Raw genomic sequence first — 17843 nt, forward strand, 5'->3', positions numbered from 1 at the left:
TACCGTTTTAGATTTCTAGGAATTGCAAAAATTGAAAATACCTTGTGATCCCCAGAGAGACAGTGGATCTCCACTTCAGAGCATCCGCCGCCAAAGGTGAAGTAATAGTACGCTTGACCTTTACCCTTCTCCCAGTCCACACCGGTGCTTGGTGCCCTGTAACACACACACACACACAGTCAGTCACACTTCATTTATATGGACAGTAATATTTTGATATTATCACAAGTGCTTCACTTTAAAATAAAGTAATTAAACAGATAGGGAGAGATACAGAACAGCCAAGTTACAGGAAAGTGAAGACCTAAATTAGATTGATGTCACCTGGACAAATCTGATCTTCATAAATAATTTACATAAATAAAGAATCCAGTTGCAGATAAGCTGCTGTTCTGGAAGAAAACAGCCTTGACCTGCACAGGGGAAATGAATGTCGGCTTTCATGTTCAAATTTAAGCCAAAGTTATAAAAAGCATTCACAAAAGTTCCATTGCCTTTTTCTTCCTTCTTATTAAAGATCGTTACAGGGAAAGTTCATACAAGTTCTTACTGTTCCACACCAACACAAAATTACAAAAGAAAATAATTTCAATCAGTTGGGACTTAAAGATTAGTTTTAAATGTCTGAGAAAGGAACTTGGGTGAGATAGTTTTTGCAAAGCAAAAAAATAAAGCATTTTCTTCTTTGACATCAGCTGGAGTGTTTAGTTACCCACTGCTTCCATTTGTTTGTGGGATTCGTTGCAGGCGTCTCAGCAACTTCTCACAAGTATCCTGAGAAAAATAAAACGTTAAAAGTTTCAGGTGATGTGAAATCCAGCTTTACAGTCTTACTGGAACCACTGACAGACAGCAAACAAATGACTGACTATGATTATTTATTTGCACACAACACAAATTGACCTCCTTCAATAACTGGTTTCTCCGTCTCTAAAGCCCCTTCAGAAAACAGGAACCCTGCGCCACATCCTGGTGCCCTCTGAGATTCAAAGTGATTCTTTTTTGCCTGATGGTTAAAAGCTACTGCAGCCCTCCAATGTGACCACCAGAGGGCGTTGTTTCGCCTTTAATCAGAGTACCAAAGCTGTGACTCCCAGATGGAGAGTGACACTGACATGATTGTGGCGTGGGCTCTGGTGCTGTGTCACCCTGAAGATGAAGAGCTCTCCCTTGACCGGCGGCAGGTCGTCCAAGTGCTTGGCTTCACCCGTGGCTTGATGCATCCTGGGACGACCCACGGGGTCAGCGGAGGGCTGGGCCTCTGATACGGTCTGACAGCTGATTTGTTTGATCAGATAAATAAATGCCTCAGAGACAGTTAAATGGACTGTAACATGGAGCTAGTGTAGCACAGAGAAGGCTCTGTTAGATTCAGCATCAGTTCAGTGGACATGTGAAACAGACACACACTGTGGGTTACCGTCCAAACAGTGTTTTCATTTTTCCTCTGCCTGAGAGCCAAATCTAGGCCCCAGCTGTGATGACGATAGCCATGCTGAATTTGACCATTAATCGCCCAAAAAATGTTGCTAAAAAGATGTTAAAAGCAATGAAATATTTCAAAACCAGTCATCTAAGATAAAATGCAAAAAAACCCAAAAACAGAATAAGAGTTAAAACATGGAAATAAAAATTACAGTGTAGCTACAGTGCATTGCAAGATATGAATAAATCGTCTGAACTTTAACTTAATAAAAATAAAAACAGTTTTAAGAGAGTTTGCGGAAATCCGAAGTTTTCTGGAAGTTTGTCTCAGATATATGGTTCAGGACTCAGCTTGCCTGTATGGCATGAACTCCCCTCATGGCCTGGACGACATCGGAGTTACTTCTGAATACTCTGCGGGCAAGTCACTGAAGGTATATGTGTCAAAATAGCATCTGCAGCAAAATCTAAATGTCATCTTGGATTTGTATTTGGTTTGTTTTGGCTGCAGGCTAGATGTCTAACAAACCGAACTGTGAACATACCGTCCATCAAGCTGCTGGCAGGTCCGTCCAGGTTTCAGCAGAGTCGATCCAACTCCACCGTAGTAGATGTTGAGGGACTCCACGATGTCGGTTCCTCTCTAATGGCCACCTTCATCCCAGCGTTCACAAAGGAGAAGGCAAACTCTCTCCTCTGGGCCTGACGATGCCCTGCCACAAACTCCCACTGAGGACACGACAGAGACACAGTGTCAGGCAAAAGAATCCTATACAGGAGGTAGAGTTTTTGCCTCTAACTGTGGATCTATGGATCACTTATTTATCCATCACAAACAATACCTTTTACTAATTTTTACAAAACATTCATTGCTACCTTTTTTACTCTCCAGGGTTACAGCTTTGGCTGAAATGCACCAAATCTTAGATGCTTTTAATTGAATTTTCTCAAATCCTAGAAGAGCATACTGATGTTGTTTTGCATGCTTTAGCCCATTAATTAGAAACTGTGTTCCTTACAGTACAGCGGATTTATTTGTTTGCTTCCAAGCAAATACTCGTTTCACTTGAACTCTCTCTATATATATATATATATATATATATATAATATATATAACTTTATAGAAGTTGCAGAGACGTCACCTACAAGAAATCCACGACAGTGACCATTTAGTTATCTCGTCTTCATTGTGTTTTTGTTTTCAGGTTTTGTAGTTAGTTAGTCATTGCTTTCACAAGCTATACGAAGCATGAGCAATCACGAAAATTGTGAAAAAGGTCAGGTAAACATGCTTGTTTCTGTTGTAAAAAATGTTGCTGGTACGTAAAGGATAAATCCATAAGCTGTGGTACGTTCCAAAAAATGTCTGACAGTAATGTAACGGTTATGCAGTTAAACGTTTATGAGCCAAAACATGCAAAACCATTACCTTTATCTTTTAGGACTTCATGCAAAGCATAAGGGCAAAATTAAACCTCCAAGCAGTACTTAGCATCAGCTTAATACTGAATATGTGAGCTGCGATGGTTAAAGCAGCTTGTCTCACAGGTTTGGAGCAGGGAATGTCATGGGACAGTAGGACTTCGTCAGGCCTGAGGGCTGTTTTTCCAAATTCAGTGAAGAGTTTTTCATCCAGGGTAAAGCTCCTCGTCACATCTGAATATAAACACAGAAAAACATTTTAACTTCAGAAAAATCTTCTCTGTCTGTCTGGATAGAGACAGATAAACAAGACCAGGCCTAGGGAGTTTCAACCTGGTTAGGGTATCAGAGGGTTGTAAATTACCATCGCAGGGCAGTCAGAGGTGTGTTAGAGCCATCAATCCTATGAATGTATACTACAGTCATCTCAGATTATCTGAATTCATCAGGGTTTTGCCCTACAGACCTATCTGGCACAATACACTGGTCACTGAATTTAAAACAGGATCATAACAAAAGAAATATGAAAACAAATAGTAGAGGTGTTAAAGTACTCGATGATTAGGGAAGTCAGGCTCGTGATATTTTTAGTACCCTACGGATCAGTGGAAAAACCGAGCAAAAGCGATGAACACAGGTCTCAACACCTACCTCACTTCCACAAAAAGTCTTAAATCCGTCAATTATTGGTCTGTAGCCTGCGCAGTGACAAAGATTCCCGAGAAAATAAAAACAAAAGGGTCGTCAGTTAATACAAAAGGACCGGAAACTGTCTGGAGAAGCAGCGATTTGTGCTTGTGACAGCACCACCTCTGCTGACGGTGATTTAAATCCTGATTTAAACAGCAGTGACTTGTTACCCGAACAGGGTGGAGTTTGGTCTCGGTGCTGCCGATGCCTTCGACTGTCACCGTAGCAGCACCCTGCAGGGTGATGATTGGCTGCAGACAGGCGTTGACAGTATCAGTGTCTGCATGGTTCAAAGGTCATGGATACAGAACTCTTATTTTTAGCCTCAAAGTGTAAACCCAAACTAGGCAAGATATTTCCAAACAAATTTAAACATTTTCACTATTAGAAAATAAAAGAAAAAGCCTGGTTTATCATGTTTAAATTCCAAATCAGATGCAATTAAAATCATAGTTTCATCTAAACTTAAACCCTTCTGAAGCCACTGGATCCTCTCGAATCAAGGGAAGTAACATCTAAGGTTATACTGCAAAAGTGATTCACTTTGTGGTGAAATTACAAAAGGATGCATGAGTCATTCGTGGTTGCGGTTGTATCTGGACACCATGACTGTGCAGGCTCTACATCCTCCGCCTCCACAGCCGTACTTGGTACCAGTCAGACCAACTGGTGGACAGGAGAGGACAGGCTGGTCGTTGCACGTGAACAATGGTTCAGTAACAGTCCATACAAGTCACATAACTATTGCAGCTTTAATTAAACCCAACCATACTTACTGCTTTTCTTTAAATGATTTATATTTCATTTTTAGTCAAATTAAATAAATTATTATTCAATTATAAGTTTAAATGAACAATCTTTAGATTTACTTTATATTAGTAGTGAATAGAGTATCATATAAATTATATGTTACAATTTAAATAAATCTAAATTTTAACTTTGATATTTAATTACAAATAATTATAAAACATAAATGTCTGTAAAAAAAATAAAAAATACAAATCTGCTAATGCCCTCCAAATGCTCCTAATTTTATTTTTGTCCGGCAGTAGGCTTTAACATTGTGGTTTTATGATACAGGGATACAGGGGTTTTCGGCTTTATTTTGAAATGGCTGAAGGACAAATTAGAATAAAATCAACCTTTTCTCCTCAGAAAGCCGAGCAGCACCTCCTCTGGATCCGTGTTCCTCTCAACAACCTGGAAGAAAGGGAGGAAAGGAGGAAAGACAAAGAAAGAAGGGAGAAGAAAAGACTAAAGCAGTAAAGGAAGGAGAGGAAAGAAGACATGAAATCACAAACAAAAAATGGAAGAAAAGGAAAGGAAAGTCCCCTCCATGGGTTTCAAAACAGGGGCAACCATTAAAGAAGATCAGTGTGAGCATCAGCCCTCCATCAGGTGACTTTCATGCTTATACAGTACATATAACCAGAGGGACATTTAACTCGACTGTGGTTTAAAAACCTCTCTGTTATTATAATTGATCACAGTGTGTCATGTGGTGTGTCATGTTTCCGTCACTGCAGATCAGAGCTGGAGCCGATAAAAAACTGTGACCACTGCAGAGTTATTTGACCCGGGAATGAATGCCGACTGTTCCCTTTCCCACTGAACACAAAAGCCAGATGTTAGTGGGGTTTTTTGTCCAGTGGGAAATGCGCTCGTGTTATTTTATCATGTTTATCGTACGTTTTGTGATATTGCCATAATATCCCTACAGGAAATTACAGCACAGTGGGTCTGTATTTATCTAGCACAAGTTTAACAGCTGTTTAGTACCAGTACTACTTTGATTTTCTAACATAATCGTTGAATCCAGCAACCACATTATATTTATTTTTTTTCTGTGATATGATATTTGCACGCCGTCCCTCTAAAATCAAATTCTAAATGCTTTGCATTGCAGTTCGTCATAAGCAAGTTTGCAAACAACAGTACACAGACTTCAAAAAAGAATCACAAATAAAATAGAATCTAAAGATAACATGACACTGCTGAAACAAAGTTGTCAAAACACACGATGATTAAATGGCAGTGGCCCAGCCCATAGATGGCCAACAATATCCAAAACCACAAAGGCACATATTCTGTTAAGAAAAGTGCATTTCTCAGTCATACACAAGTTAAACGGACCATTCTTGTAATTCAGAATCGCTGGAGTTCTCACTTCTTCTTTTTTAACCTTTTCACAGCTGATATAATGATCGGCTTTTCTCTTGTTTTAACTTATTCTAAAACCTTCGAATTAAGAAGTCAATTCATTGATGGCAGTAATAGCTAAGTAATGGAAGTACATCTGTCGGTGAATGCTCTCACCTTTTAGCCGTTGACAAAGACGATCAGCTCACTTGGTGAAGAGATACTGAGGAGAGTAAACTGTCACCAGTTGACAGGCAGGTCAGTATGAATCTTGAGCTTTGGGTTTTCAGGTCTTCAAGTCATGAATCACTTCACGTGACATGTCGTCCTATACGCCGACAAATCAATCGGCTCGCAGTTCCCATAACCTGACAGCACAGCTGCTGGTACATACGTCATGTTTGTTCTCATGACATTTTTGTCTCCATTGTACTGATTTAGTGCTTGGATTCTGACTCAGTCCTCAGTACCGTTGTTTTACACCTCTTGATTTTCTCTTTGTCCTCGGGCATTCAGTCCAATTCAACTGAACTCAGTATAATTTCATTTATCCCAGAAAGGGTAACTACACGCAGCAGCTCTCCACCCAGATCAACTGCAGGGGTGGAAGAAGTATTGAGATTTTTTTACTTAAGTTAAAGTGCTAATACCACAGAATAAAAATACTCCATCACAAGCAAAAGTCCTGCAAGTAAAAGTATGGAAGTATGAACACCAAAAGGTACTTAAACTATCTAAAGTAAAAGCACTCCTTATGCAAAATGACTCCACTCAGGGTTATGTATATTCTATACCTATGTTATTAGAGTATTATTAGTGATGCATTTACATCTAAGTGATATTTTACTCTTGTCAAGGTGGAGCTAATTTTAAATACCTGTTATTTAGTTTCATATATAAGAATGCTTCATATGTTTTAAACTTTCTTATGTTTGACTTAGAAATCTTGGCCCCTAAAGTAACCATAGCTGTCCGATAAATGTCCTGAAGTGAACTTGATTAATTTATGTTGTATTTAAAATTAATAGCTCACATTGCATTTAATATATTTGAAATGATTATAAAGGGGGTAAAATATTTAGAGCTGCAACAATTAGTCAATTAATCAGTTAGTAGATTGACAGATTGGCAAGTATTTTAAGGGAAAATGCCAAAAAATTCTCTGTTTGAAGCTTCCTCAGTGAACGGATCTGCTGCCTTATCTTTGCCTTTTGTACGGCTGAGGATGTCAACAAGGACTCTGGGAAAATATGAGCATTTTTTAAAACTTTTATCCACCAAAAGATTAATCAAGAAAATGGTCTGCAGGGCGAATCACTATTGAAAATAATTGTAAGTTGCAGCCCTAAAACTTTTAAGCAAAAGGTATGATAGGTTATAAATATAAAATCTCTCTTATCTAAAAGAGAGGATAAAAAGATTTTTTTAATTTTATTTATTTATTTATTTGTTTACTGTTGAACGGAAATCCCCTTTAAAACACGCATGCGCAGCGGGCGGAGCCTGTGGAGGTCCTGACGGGAAGGTCTTTTTGTTTGGGCCGCTGAGAGAGTCGACACTTGGTTTGATTCCCCTGGTTAACAACCGTTTTTTATCTGCATTAATTTCGGTGAGTAGCTGTATTTCCGCCGACTTCGTGTTCTCTCACACCTTAACCTTCTTGTAAAGACGCTGATGTGTCGGGTTAGGCAGTGTAAAATAAGGTTTTGTACCCGGGAATGTTGCCATCATTGGCGCCGCTGGAGGGCGAATTTTGGTTTTTTTCCGGTTCGGGTAGCTTATTTAGCATTAGCCTCCTTAGAGCACACATACCTACACTATCTCGATATTAACCCAGATTTTGTAATGACATTTCGACAGCAGGTTGGTTTTAAGGACAGATTAGCTCACCACGCTGTTTTCTTCAGGGTATTAGCAGTGGTTTAGTAAGTAACCAAACATAATTATTCTATCCAGCCAGCAGGCCCGGCTAACCAGCGCTGGCTCGGCGCATGGTGAGGCCCGGAGTTAGCTAATGCTAACCTACAATTAGCCAGCTGTACAGTGCGCTATCCCTCAACATATCTAACCCAGGGTCTATCCTGAAAACTTCAAAAGGTGTTACAAAGCATTTTCTGCCCCAGGGTCACGCTTGTCAGCGCTAATTAAAGTATAACCTGCAACACCTGACAAATTAGACCACCCAACACCCACCTGCTCCATTGTACCTCCTGGTATTTTCTTTTGTTTTTTTTTTTCCTTTGCTTTTGGACTGGGAATTATTAAAAAAAATCTTCTGTAATTTGTCACTGGTTAAAAAAAAAAAAAGAGAGTATCTACATCCCAACTATGGTTTGACTTTGTTTAGATAACACTACAGTCAATCTGCAGGTACTCATAAATCATTGAATTCAAGAGGCCTTGGAAGTTAGTAATATCTTGAATTTTATTTTCAAAGTTCTTACACATTAAGTTATAATTTTATTGTGTCAGATTGTGGCCTGTAACAATACCTTATTGTTAAAATAAAAGTAGCATTCTTTGATCAGTATGACAGAATACAATTTAAAACCTTTGTCACTATGTGGCGTTAAAAAGGTCTTATAAGGTCTAAAATTTAACTGGGAACACCCTGTACTAATTCTGTATTACAGGATAAGCTCTATTTAAACTTGGCCCTTTTTAAAGGATTTACTTGACAGTCAACTAAATTAAACATCTAAGCAGATGAGATCACATCTTTGTCTTGGTGAAAAATAAACTTTAATTTCTCATGGCTTAAGGGAAAAGTTGGTGGTGGTTTCAGTTCCATTAATGGGCAAGAATTTTAATAGTCTATTCCTTACTTGGAATAGACTAGCAAAAATGCTGAGATGTTAAGATTTTCTGTTTTATACTGACAACACATTTTCCAACGTCACCTTGGATCTGGAAAACTGTAATGGGTCTTCCCCCCCCCCCTCCTTTTTTTTTTTTTTTTTAAAAGCCAAAACACCTAAACGATTTGATTTGCGGAAAAATAATCGTTGGATTAATTATGAAAATGATAATTAGTTGCAAAAAAGGCCCAGTAAATTTTTGAAACAATGAGGCACTGTAGTTTTTAGCAAATGGTACTCAAACACAAATAAATGGTGGATTTGTTGGACTTACACCTCCTGTAGTAATAAACATTGGGTGTGCTAGTGAGTATTACAGCAGCAAGATGGTGAATGTGAGATTGAGTCAAAATAAACTATAGCAGTCACTTTGATCGGTTGTAAAGGAACATTTCAGCCAGTGTATCACTGTGGCTCTTTATGATCACTTATTCTGTAATAGCTTTAGGACAAGAATGGAGCTCAGTGCCGACAGTTCTAGTTACTAGGATCAGTTCATTGTTGGTTTTGGTCTTTTCATTGGATTTTTTGTCTATCACCAGCTTTATCCTTAATACTAAAGGTACCATTGGCTTTCAGCTGTATTGTGTTGAACTCATGACATTGACATGGAGCTCATCCAAGTTACACCCAAACACAGGCAGTACAAAACATAATTAAAGGGAACCCTTTGTACCGTTCAATCGTGTGTTAACATGTAATCTGCACAACTTGAGTAAAAATTAACCGTCTGCATTTTTATCCTTTTCAGGGTGTCTTTTATGAATAATCAAAAGCAGCAAAAGCCAACGCTAACCGGCCAGCGTTTCAAAACGAGGAAAAGAGGTCAAATGCTGCTTTATGTGTTTTCTTCTTTAATGTCTAATTATGCAGAAATCTTGCCTTGTCCCTGGAGGGTTTTTTCCTGAACATGTGTGCTCTCTTCCCACAGATGAAAAGGAGAGATTTGACCCTACTCAGTTTCAAGAAAGTATCGTACAAGGCTTGAATCAAACTGGCACTGATTTGGAAGCGGTTGCAAAGTTCCTTGATGCCTCTGGCGCCAAGCTTGACTACCGCCGGTATGCAGAGACACTCTTTGACATCCTGGTGGCCGGTGGGATGCTGGGTGAGTGGTCATTAGAAAGAAGTCATTCACCTGTGTGTGCTTTAACTGATGTCTGTAAATCTTGGGAAACGATTTGAAAATGTCTTGAATAATGGATCAAATTCAAGACCTAAACTTGATTCTAATAAACAAGACATGTTAAGTTGGGCCGAATGTCTATTTAAAGAGCCGTAAACCATTTTTGCTGGGTTAAACATACATTCTGCATCAATATGCATTAGGTCTTCTTGTGCACCACAATGTGGGTGAGAAGTTAATGTAAGGAAAACCAGTTCACCCGTAACTTATTCAATCTTTACCCTTTTTTGAGCCTGGTATTAGATGCAGAAATGTTTTTTGTATGTATAATAGGCAGTAAGAGTTTGCCTGAGGCAAAATAATCATTCATATAAATCTGATAAAGGCAAGAAGTTGACAGTCCATGCAGTTCATTTTTTTTGACTTGAATGGTTTCAATTTTCTTTCCTACAGCCCCAGGGGGGACTCTATCTGACGACATGACCCGCACTGAGTTCTGCCTCTTCACGGCACAAGAAGACCTGGAGACAATGCAAGCATATGCTCAGGTAAAATGCAGCTACTGTTTGAACAATAGACATTTATTAAATACAAGACAACATTGATCCACATCAGATGTGACATTTCTCCTTCAGAAATCTTCATTTAAAATAAAGACAAAGGCCATGAAACCTTGACCGGACATTTCTTGCATGTGTTTAAGCTTTTAGACAATGTTGTTTCTTTTTCTCACCAAATAACAGGTTTTTAACAAGCTGATCAGGCGTTACAAGTACCTGGAGAAGGGTTTCGAAGAAGAGATCAAGAAGGTGAGGAGTTGAATGGTGTTGAATGCTGTGCCACAGTATTTTTAACCTAAGCTCACAACTGTTTGAGATGGGGGGTGGGGGTGTGCGCGTGCGCCATTTTGATGCGCGGTTAATTTACTACAGCCGGATCACAAACTATTGCTTTGTTGACAGTGCTGACAGTTTTACAGTGATGTGGCAGGTGTTAGCTGGTGATGTAACAGTTGATTATAGCTCAGTGACACTGTTCACTTTTATAGGTGAAGAACTGTTAATTTATAGCCTTAACATGACATGAGACACTTCATGTTAGCAGGAAAAAGGGCTGCGAGTAACTTAGTTACAGTACTGATAAATCTGTTTTATTGTATTCTCCATTTTTTTTTGTCTATTAAAATATCACAAAAAGTGGTCAATGAGAAATTTCTAGACTTGGCAGAGGAATTGAATTGACAATTTCCAGGCTTTATAATTTATCATTATCAACAATTAAGTGTTTATCCTCTGGTGTTATGAGAAAGCAATGATGATGTAATATAAAGCAGATTGTTTGACAACTTCAAGACAAATTTCTCTCTGAGGACAGTGAAGTGGAAAGTATTGCCACACTTGCAGGGACATAAATGTTTGAATTTGCCTGCAGTCATATCAGTTTTAGGATTAACCAACCTCTCTAACTTGCACGCACGCACAAACCTGTTTTTTTGGTTTGTTCTGTTCTTGTAGTTGCTGCTGTTTCTAAAGGGGTTCACTGAGTCTGAGCGCAACAAACTGGCCATGCTTACCGGTATCCTGCTGGCCAACGGCAACATATCAGCCTCCATCCTGAACAGCCTCTTCAACGAGAACCTCGTCAAAGAGGGTGAGGACAGTTTGTTTTTAAAGAAAAGACAGGAAATTGTCCCTGCAGTGTTCATCTGTTAGTCATCCCAAAACGCTAATTGAGTTTGTAAGGGCTTTGTTGTCCACAGTCAGTAGCGTACACTTCATATTCGTTCAGAGTGCAGCAGAAACCAAACTTGTCTCATCTCTGTTCAGGAGTATCTGCAGCCTTCGCTGTCAAGCTGTTCAAGTCATGGATCAATGAGAGGGACATCAACTCTGTTGCTGGCAGTCTCCGCAAAGTCGGCATGGACAACAGGCTGATGGTAAAATGAACTGTTATAAATTGTAGACGGCTACTAAAATACTCAGCTGTGCGTACGACTGTGGAGTTGCTCCCTTTTTGAACGGATGGAGAAAACGTAGTTTTCCACCCTGCTATTCCTGTGTCCTTTTTGTTAGCAATAAAAAACATAATCATAAGGTTTTGCAGTTGATGCGTCAGTATTTGTATTTGAATTAACTTTAACCTAAAAATAATCTCTGCCCCACAGGAACTCTTTCCTGCCAACAAACGGAGCTGCGAGCATTTTTCTAAGTACTTCACTGACGCCGGGCTGAAGGAGCTATCTGACTTCGCCCGAAACCAGCAATCCATCGGCGCCCGCAAGGAGCTGCAGAAGGAACTGCAGGAGATGATGTCCCGTGGTGACCCTCAGAAGGAGGTGAGGCTGCTTCAGGGTCAAGATTAACCGCTTGCGGTTTCCTCTGGGATCATAAAGCAAGGCTGCAGCATATGAAGTGAAATATAAAAATTCCTGTCTTTGTTTATATCCTGGTTTAATTAAAAATCTCGTCCACATCAGTGGCTGGTGTTTCATGCAAATACACCTGCAGCAGGCTGATAAAATAGCAAGTATTCCATGATCAACATTATGGAGGTATGGTTGTGGCCTTGTCACAAGGCGAGCATGTGTTAACTCAACCTAATTGGTATGTAAAAGGTTGCAATGTGGTTAGTCAATGGAGGGATATTTAAAAATAGCGGAAAAGAGAAAGGTGGTACCTAGGTAACTTAAGGATGTTGTGAATCTTTAGCGCAGCAGCTCCTAGTTTTCAAATTTTTTCGAAACTTTCCTTCTATTTAAATGTCTCCCGGTCGGTGCTGCTGTTCCCCTTTGCTGACAGGTTTCCTTGTTTTGTGAATGTTCTCATTATTTACACTTCCTCTCTTTGCCATGTTGCATAATATTTGGGCAGTAACTTGTGAACGGCACATTGAAAAAAGGTGTCTGCACAATGAGTCATGAAGTTGAATACAAATCAACAGTTTCAGTGTTGAGAGGCCTGAGAGTAACAATTTTATGCATAGGTTTTCAAGGCAACCGACAGGCAGGCAAACACAGAGGCCAGATAGTCACCCCCTGAACTGCAACAGCATCATTTGGAGATGATGCTGCATACCCAACATGCAGTCCTCGTCACTGAGGCCTGGCTTAGGGTTTTGACGGTTGCTGGAGGTGTTTGGCTGTGATGACGAGCTCCGGAAGAGTCTGCATCTAATTTCTCTCCACGTGACTGTGACGTATACTGGCTGATTTGGAAACTAACCCAGCCGTCCTTGTCTCCCTGTCGGTTCAGATTATCGCCTTCACCAGGGAGGAGATGAAAAAGGCTGGCCTCTCTGAGCAGGCCATGATCAGCATCATCTGGACCAGTGTGATGAGCTGCGTTGAGTGGAACAAGAAGGAAGAGCTGGTGACCGAACAAGCCATCAAACACTTGAAGGTATGACGCACCGTTTTAAATACATGTCCTGGAAATAGTTTAGTCTTCAGTGCAGTTTAATAAGGCACTTAAACGTCCTAATCCATCAGGCACAGTTAATGAGCCCATTGGGAAAATGTGCACGTGTTGATTCTTAAGGACTGGGCAATAAATTGCACCGCGGATTCTGAAAATGTTTGAGGTAAGATTTGTAAATGATTCAGTGCTGTGAAATTATATTTTTATGTCTGATGTAGAGGATTAGATGTTCTGTAAGGAATCGGTGCTCTCGTTGGTCTGTTCTCTAATAAACTTTCATTTTCTTTATAAGATTTTTTTTTTTTTTTTTCCTTCCACCTGGCCTTTAAAAGGTTCAGAGTGGGCTTTGCTTATGTGGAATTGCATGAAATCCTGCAATTATTGGTCTTTAATAAAGCAAATTAGAGAGGTAAAGTTTAACCTTAGAAAATGGAGCCAAAGGATTTTGTGAAATATGAGATTGTAGGCTTGATAAGAAGTGGAGCTCAGTGCAGAAGCCTGTGCAAACCTGTCTCGTTGCTAAAGTAGAATTTTCCCTGTTTTATGTGGTGTTTGTGTTCATGTTATGAAAATCTGCCAGAAATGGGAACAAGAACAACCTCTCTAAAACAAAGCTGCATTAGTTATAAACAGAAGGGGAACATTGAGCGGCTGTTGCTATCATTTAAAATCCTGATCCTCCTTTAAATTGTTCAGCCTTAATTCCCCATCAAAGCTTTTACTACAAACAGAACCCCTCCAGAGAGCGAGCTGACTGCATGTCCATCACTGCCACAGAGAGGAGAGCTGTTTTTCCTCTGGGGGTAGCCTTGTTTATGTGTCTCGTTGTTTGCAGCAATACAGCCCTCTGCTGAAAGCCTTCACCTCCCAGGGTCTGTCCGAGCTCAGTCTGCTGCTGAAGATCCAGGAATACTGCTACGACAACATTCACTTCATGAAGGCCTTTCAGAAGATCGTGGTGCTCCTCTACAAAGGTTGGTGTCGCGTCCACAGAGGCACATTCAGCTACATCGATGCCAAATGACCTAATACAAACTATCCACTGACTGAGTTTGTCTCATTTTGTTTTAGGTTTATGAAAAAGTCCGTTCACTTTTAACGCTGAGAAGTACGAGGTCATTTTTCAACATTTCCTTGACCTTAAACTGTTGTACCTCTAATGCTTGGTGTCACTTTTAACAAAACACTTGCAAGTCTGGCCTGTCGTTGCCCTTTACGCGGAGCTTCAGCTTCCGATTGGTGTACAGATTTCGCTGAAAAAATCTATTACACGGCTGAGAAGCTACACCATTGGTGAGACGTAAACTCTAGTGCATTTTTACATCAAGTAAAGAGCAACCCATCAAAAATTTTTTAAAATCTGAGTAACAAGCCACAAGCAGTACTTCCCACCAAGCATCAGTTAACTGTTTTTTTCTTTTACGAGATCCATTACAAAGGCATACTTCAGGCATTTTGAGCGTATGTTGAGTGTAATGTTTCTTTAATCCTCCTGCACAGCGTTGACACTTGCCTTTTCCACCTCACAGCGGATGTCTTGAGTGAAGAGGCCATACTGAAGTGGTACACCGAAGCCCACCTGGCCAAGGGGAAGAGCGTTTTCCTCGAGCAGATGAAAAAATTTGTTGAGTGGCTGAAGAACGCAGAGGAAGGTATTTAAAAAACAAAAAAACAAAACGACCCCACACACATTCCTCCACTCTTGGGCAGTAAACGTTTCTCGTGGCAGATATTTTGACTTGTCATAGCAGGTCAAGCAGAGGCAGGAACTATTAATGATTTCTCCTGCCCTCTAGGTATGTCAGTGAGCCAGCACACGTAAGATGATATTCAGCCCTTACTAGAGTAAGACCTGCGCTTTTAGAAGTCAAAATGCCGTTTGAAGGAGGTCTATACAATGAAGGACAGAAACTCCAAGTGAGATCTAGGACTGCAGCTGATGATATATTTTCATCGTCGTGTAATCTGGCGGTTAGCTCGCTCAGTCGCTTGGTTAAATGTCTCACAATGGTGGAAAAGCAAAAATTACCAAAGCCCAGGTTGACACATTGAGATTTCTTGTTTTGTCCAACCAGCAGCCAGAAACCCAAATAACACAGTTTCTATCATAGAAGACGAAGAAAACCAGCGGGTAGTTTCATTTGCGAAACTAGAGCCAGAGAATGTTCAAGCTCCTAAGCGGTGAAGATTTATCTTGCGTGATCGCGAAGTGAATATTCCTGCAGTTAAACACGGAAATGGCAAAATGAAGACGTCCCCGTAGGCTTCAGGAAGTTGTGGTCATTCTTCACTGTTTTCTGACAATTTATAGACTCAACTCGCTTGAGAAAATAATTCAGATTAATTGATACTGAAAATAATGGCTGGTTGCAGTTCTACGCGCAGAACTTTACATTGAACTAAGAATAATCAGCACTTAGCAAAATGTGACTGTGTGTTCTTTCGTTTTCTCTCCAGAGTCAGAATCGGACGAAGAGGAGGCCGACTAAAACCTCCATCGCCAGATGAGCTTTTTTTTTTTCTTCTTCTTTTTTCTTTTTTGTTTTTTTTACAAGTAGCAGCAGGAGCGGTAGAATGTCTTTTCCCCTTCTCTCTATTCTACCTCCTGTTACTTCTATATCCCCACACAGACACACACACACACACACACACCCACCACAGACACACACACACACCCTCTTCCATTACTGAAAAACATTTAAATGTTATTTAAGCAAAATAAAAAAAGGGCTCAGTCCTAATTCGTAACATGTTGGGTGTCGCGGCTGACCGTGGAAGCGGAAAACTTATGGATTCTCCCCTCTTTTGCTCATTCTTTTTGGGGGGTGTTGTTATTGTAATGCCTTCTGTAATTTGGATACAAAACATTCGATGGGATCACGATGCTCGTACGAATCTGATCCAGAATTTGGTTAAAATTCACGTTTGCCTTTTTGCCATAGGAGGCAGACGAAAACCTTTAGTGTGATTCAGCCAAAGTTTGTTTCTTCCCCCACCCGCCCACCCCCCCTTTACTTTTAATTTTGCCCGGCTCATGTTTTGGCTCCTGTTCGGTCTTAAAACTTGACCTTCTTTCTTGACCTTTTGGTAAACCTGTACCGCGTGTCGAGATCGCTCTGGTCAGTCCGTCAGAAGACACGCACCCCTGTAAGATGCCTCGCCAGCTAACTGATTATTATTGGTTTCTACTTTCTTTAATCTGATATAAACCGATTGACTTTTTTATGAAATAAAGATTATTGAAATGGTTCATACTGTGTTCTTTATTAGTTTTGTATTTAGATAGGAAATTAGCTACATAACTATACTCTTGAAGAAAGACCTAGAATTTATTAGCTGTAATAAACACTGCCTCTGTCAGAATAAAGTACATGGAATCCTTTGGTACCAGAAGTTAAACCATGACGCTTATATGAAACAAAATTATGCTTTTTGTATTAGATTATTAAACTCTTGGAGCAAAGGTTTAACATTTTGTAGGTGTGGCATCAGATTCTCCAACAAATCGTTTGTCACTTTTTTTAAAAACGCGTTGGCTCAAATACACGCAGGAACTGAAATCAGTTCTGTGCTGGTTATTTTGGCGTTAGATAACCTACTTTTGATATTTCGTCAAAGCGAAAACATCAGCGAAGGCGTGTGGACGTAATGTGCAACCATTCATGAAGGTTATTTCACCTTGAGACGCGTTGCTGGGTAAACCCCGTAATGATCTCTTTGCGGAAGCCCGTTTCTGCCTGGAAAAGCAGAAGTAAGTTAGGTTAACAAAATTAAAAACAAACCTCATGGTAAGACAGAATTATGACTGACAAAGTCAGTTGTTATGCTTGAAGTCTGAATTTTAACTTCATCTCATAATTGTGATTCTTACCATGAGCAATCTTCGTGTGTGTAGCTTTGAACAGCAGCAGCTGGCTTCCATATAAATGTAACGCAGTAGACGACTATGAAGACCGTTAGGTCCCAGATATTAGAGCTTGTAGCGCCTGACTGGTCATCAAGAGCTCTGCAGAGGTCCTTATGTTTTCCAAGAGGAATATTAATAGTACGAATAACCGGAGAGCTGTTGAATTGGACTCCCTTAAAGCTTTACCTGAGTTGTATCCACACACTCAGTTTGACGTAAATTTAAATTTTTGAGCGTTTTGCGGACAATGAACGAGGAAGACCATTTGACGACATTCTCATTTTTATTTTCGTTGTACAAAAATACATTTATCTTCAAGCAGCTTCAGTATTTGCGATGTGCAAAGGACACAGTTGTCACGTATTCAAGTACATATTTATACAGTCGTTACACATTAGATTTAGAGGTAGGCCTTAATATTTAAAACACAGGTTTTGAGGTAGTGTGCAACATTTCCCACTGACAGTTTTCATCCGTATTTGCTGTATGATTGATATCAAGAGATCCGGTTGATCGGAAAAGGATTAAACTGGTATGTTATCCAAATAAGTGCAAAAGGCAGCCTAATGCACCTTGCATGCCGGGGCATCCCACATTCATGTGCACACAAAACGTCGGTTTTGTGTTTTTTTTTTAAAGTGATATAGAGATTGTGCAACAATGCAAAAGTAAACATTTCACCACACTGCAAATATACTTATCTCAACATTTTATCTAGAAATTCAGGCCAAACCCAAAACTTTCAACAAACAAAAGATGGACGAGTCGAAGTTGTGTCCCAATCAGCTTGAGACATGGGACGTTCATGTCAAACCGAGGAACACATCACCTCCTTCTGGGGGACAGCTTCGAGGCTAAGC

General features: G+C 39.9%; 2 protein-coding genes across 8 annotated transcripts in view; one reads left to right on the plus strand and one right to left on the minus strand.

Annotated features, from left to right (window-relative positions):
* Positions 1 to 6120, minus strand: part of LOC120798315 (aldehyde oxidase 1-like) — an 8057-nt gene extending 1937 nt beyond the window's left edge. The window contains exons 1-8 of one of the 6 annotated variants that reach the window (XR_005708672.1): positions 5854 to 6120; positions 4680 to 4791; positions 3708 to 3788; positions 3499 to 3545; positions 2855 to 3081; positions 1971 to 2154; positions 713 to 774; positions 42 to 156 (exon numbers count right to left, since the gene is read on the minus strand). The gene's annotated coding sequence lies outside the window, so the exon portion shown is untranslated. Of the gene's footprint in view, positions 1 to 41; positions 157 to 712; positions 775 to 1970; positions 2155 to 2854; positions 3789 to 3824; positions 4204 to 4679; positions 4792 to 5853 lie in introns of those variants that run through there. The other 5 variants (XR_005708675.1, XR_005708673.1, XR_005708674.1 and 2 more) reach the window with 5 other exon arrangements.
* A 1042-nt stretch (positions 6121 to 7162) lies between these two features.
* On the plus strand, positions 7163 to 16328 carry bzw1a (basic leucine zipper and W2 domains 1a). 2 transcript variants are annotated; one of them, XM_040142531.1, is made up of 12 exons: positions 7163 to 7285; positions 9286 to 9359; positions 9466 to 9642; positions 10114 to 10208; positions 10404 to 10469; positions 11175 to 11310; positions 11487 to 11596; positions 11825 to 11995; positions 12912 to 13058; positions 13912 to 14050; positions 14606 to 14728; positions 15534 to 16328. In XM_040142531.1, the coding sequence occupies exons 2-12, from the start codon at positions 9296 to 9298 to the stop codon at positions 15563 to 15565; spliced, it is 1260 nt and encodes a 419-aa protein (XP_039998465.1). In that variant the 5' UTR covers positions 7163 to 7285; positions 9286 to 9295; the 3' UTR covers positions 15566 to 16328. The 2 variants fall into 2 exon arrangements, with proteins under 2 accessions (XP_039998465.1, XP_039998466.1); XM_040142532.1 differs by lacking the exons at positions 7163 to 7285; positions 9286 to 9359; positions 10114 to 10208 and having other exon boundaries at positions 9565 to 9642.
* The last annotated feature ends 1515 nt before the right edge of the window (positions 16329 to 17843 follow it).

The sequence above is a fragment of the Xiphias gladius genome, chromosome 13 (assembly GCF_016859285.1).
Source record: "Xiphias gladius isolate SHS-SW01 ecotype Sanya breed wild chromosome 13, ASM1685928v1, whole genome shotgun sequence".
In the NCBI taxonomy this organism is placed as follows: Eukaryota; Metazoa; Chordata; class Actinopteri; order Istiophoriformes; family Xiphiidae; genus Xiphias; species Xiphias gladius.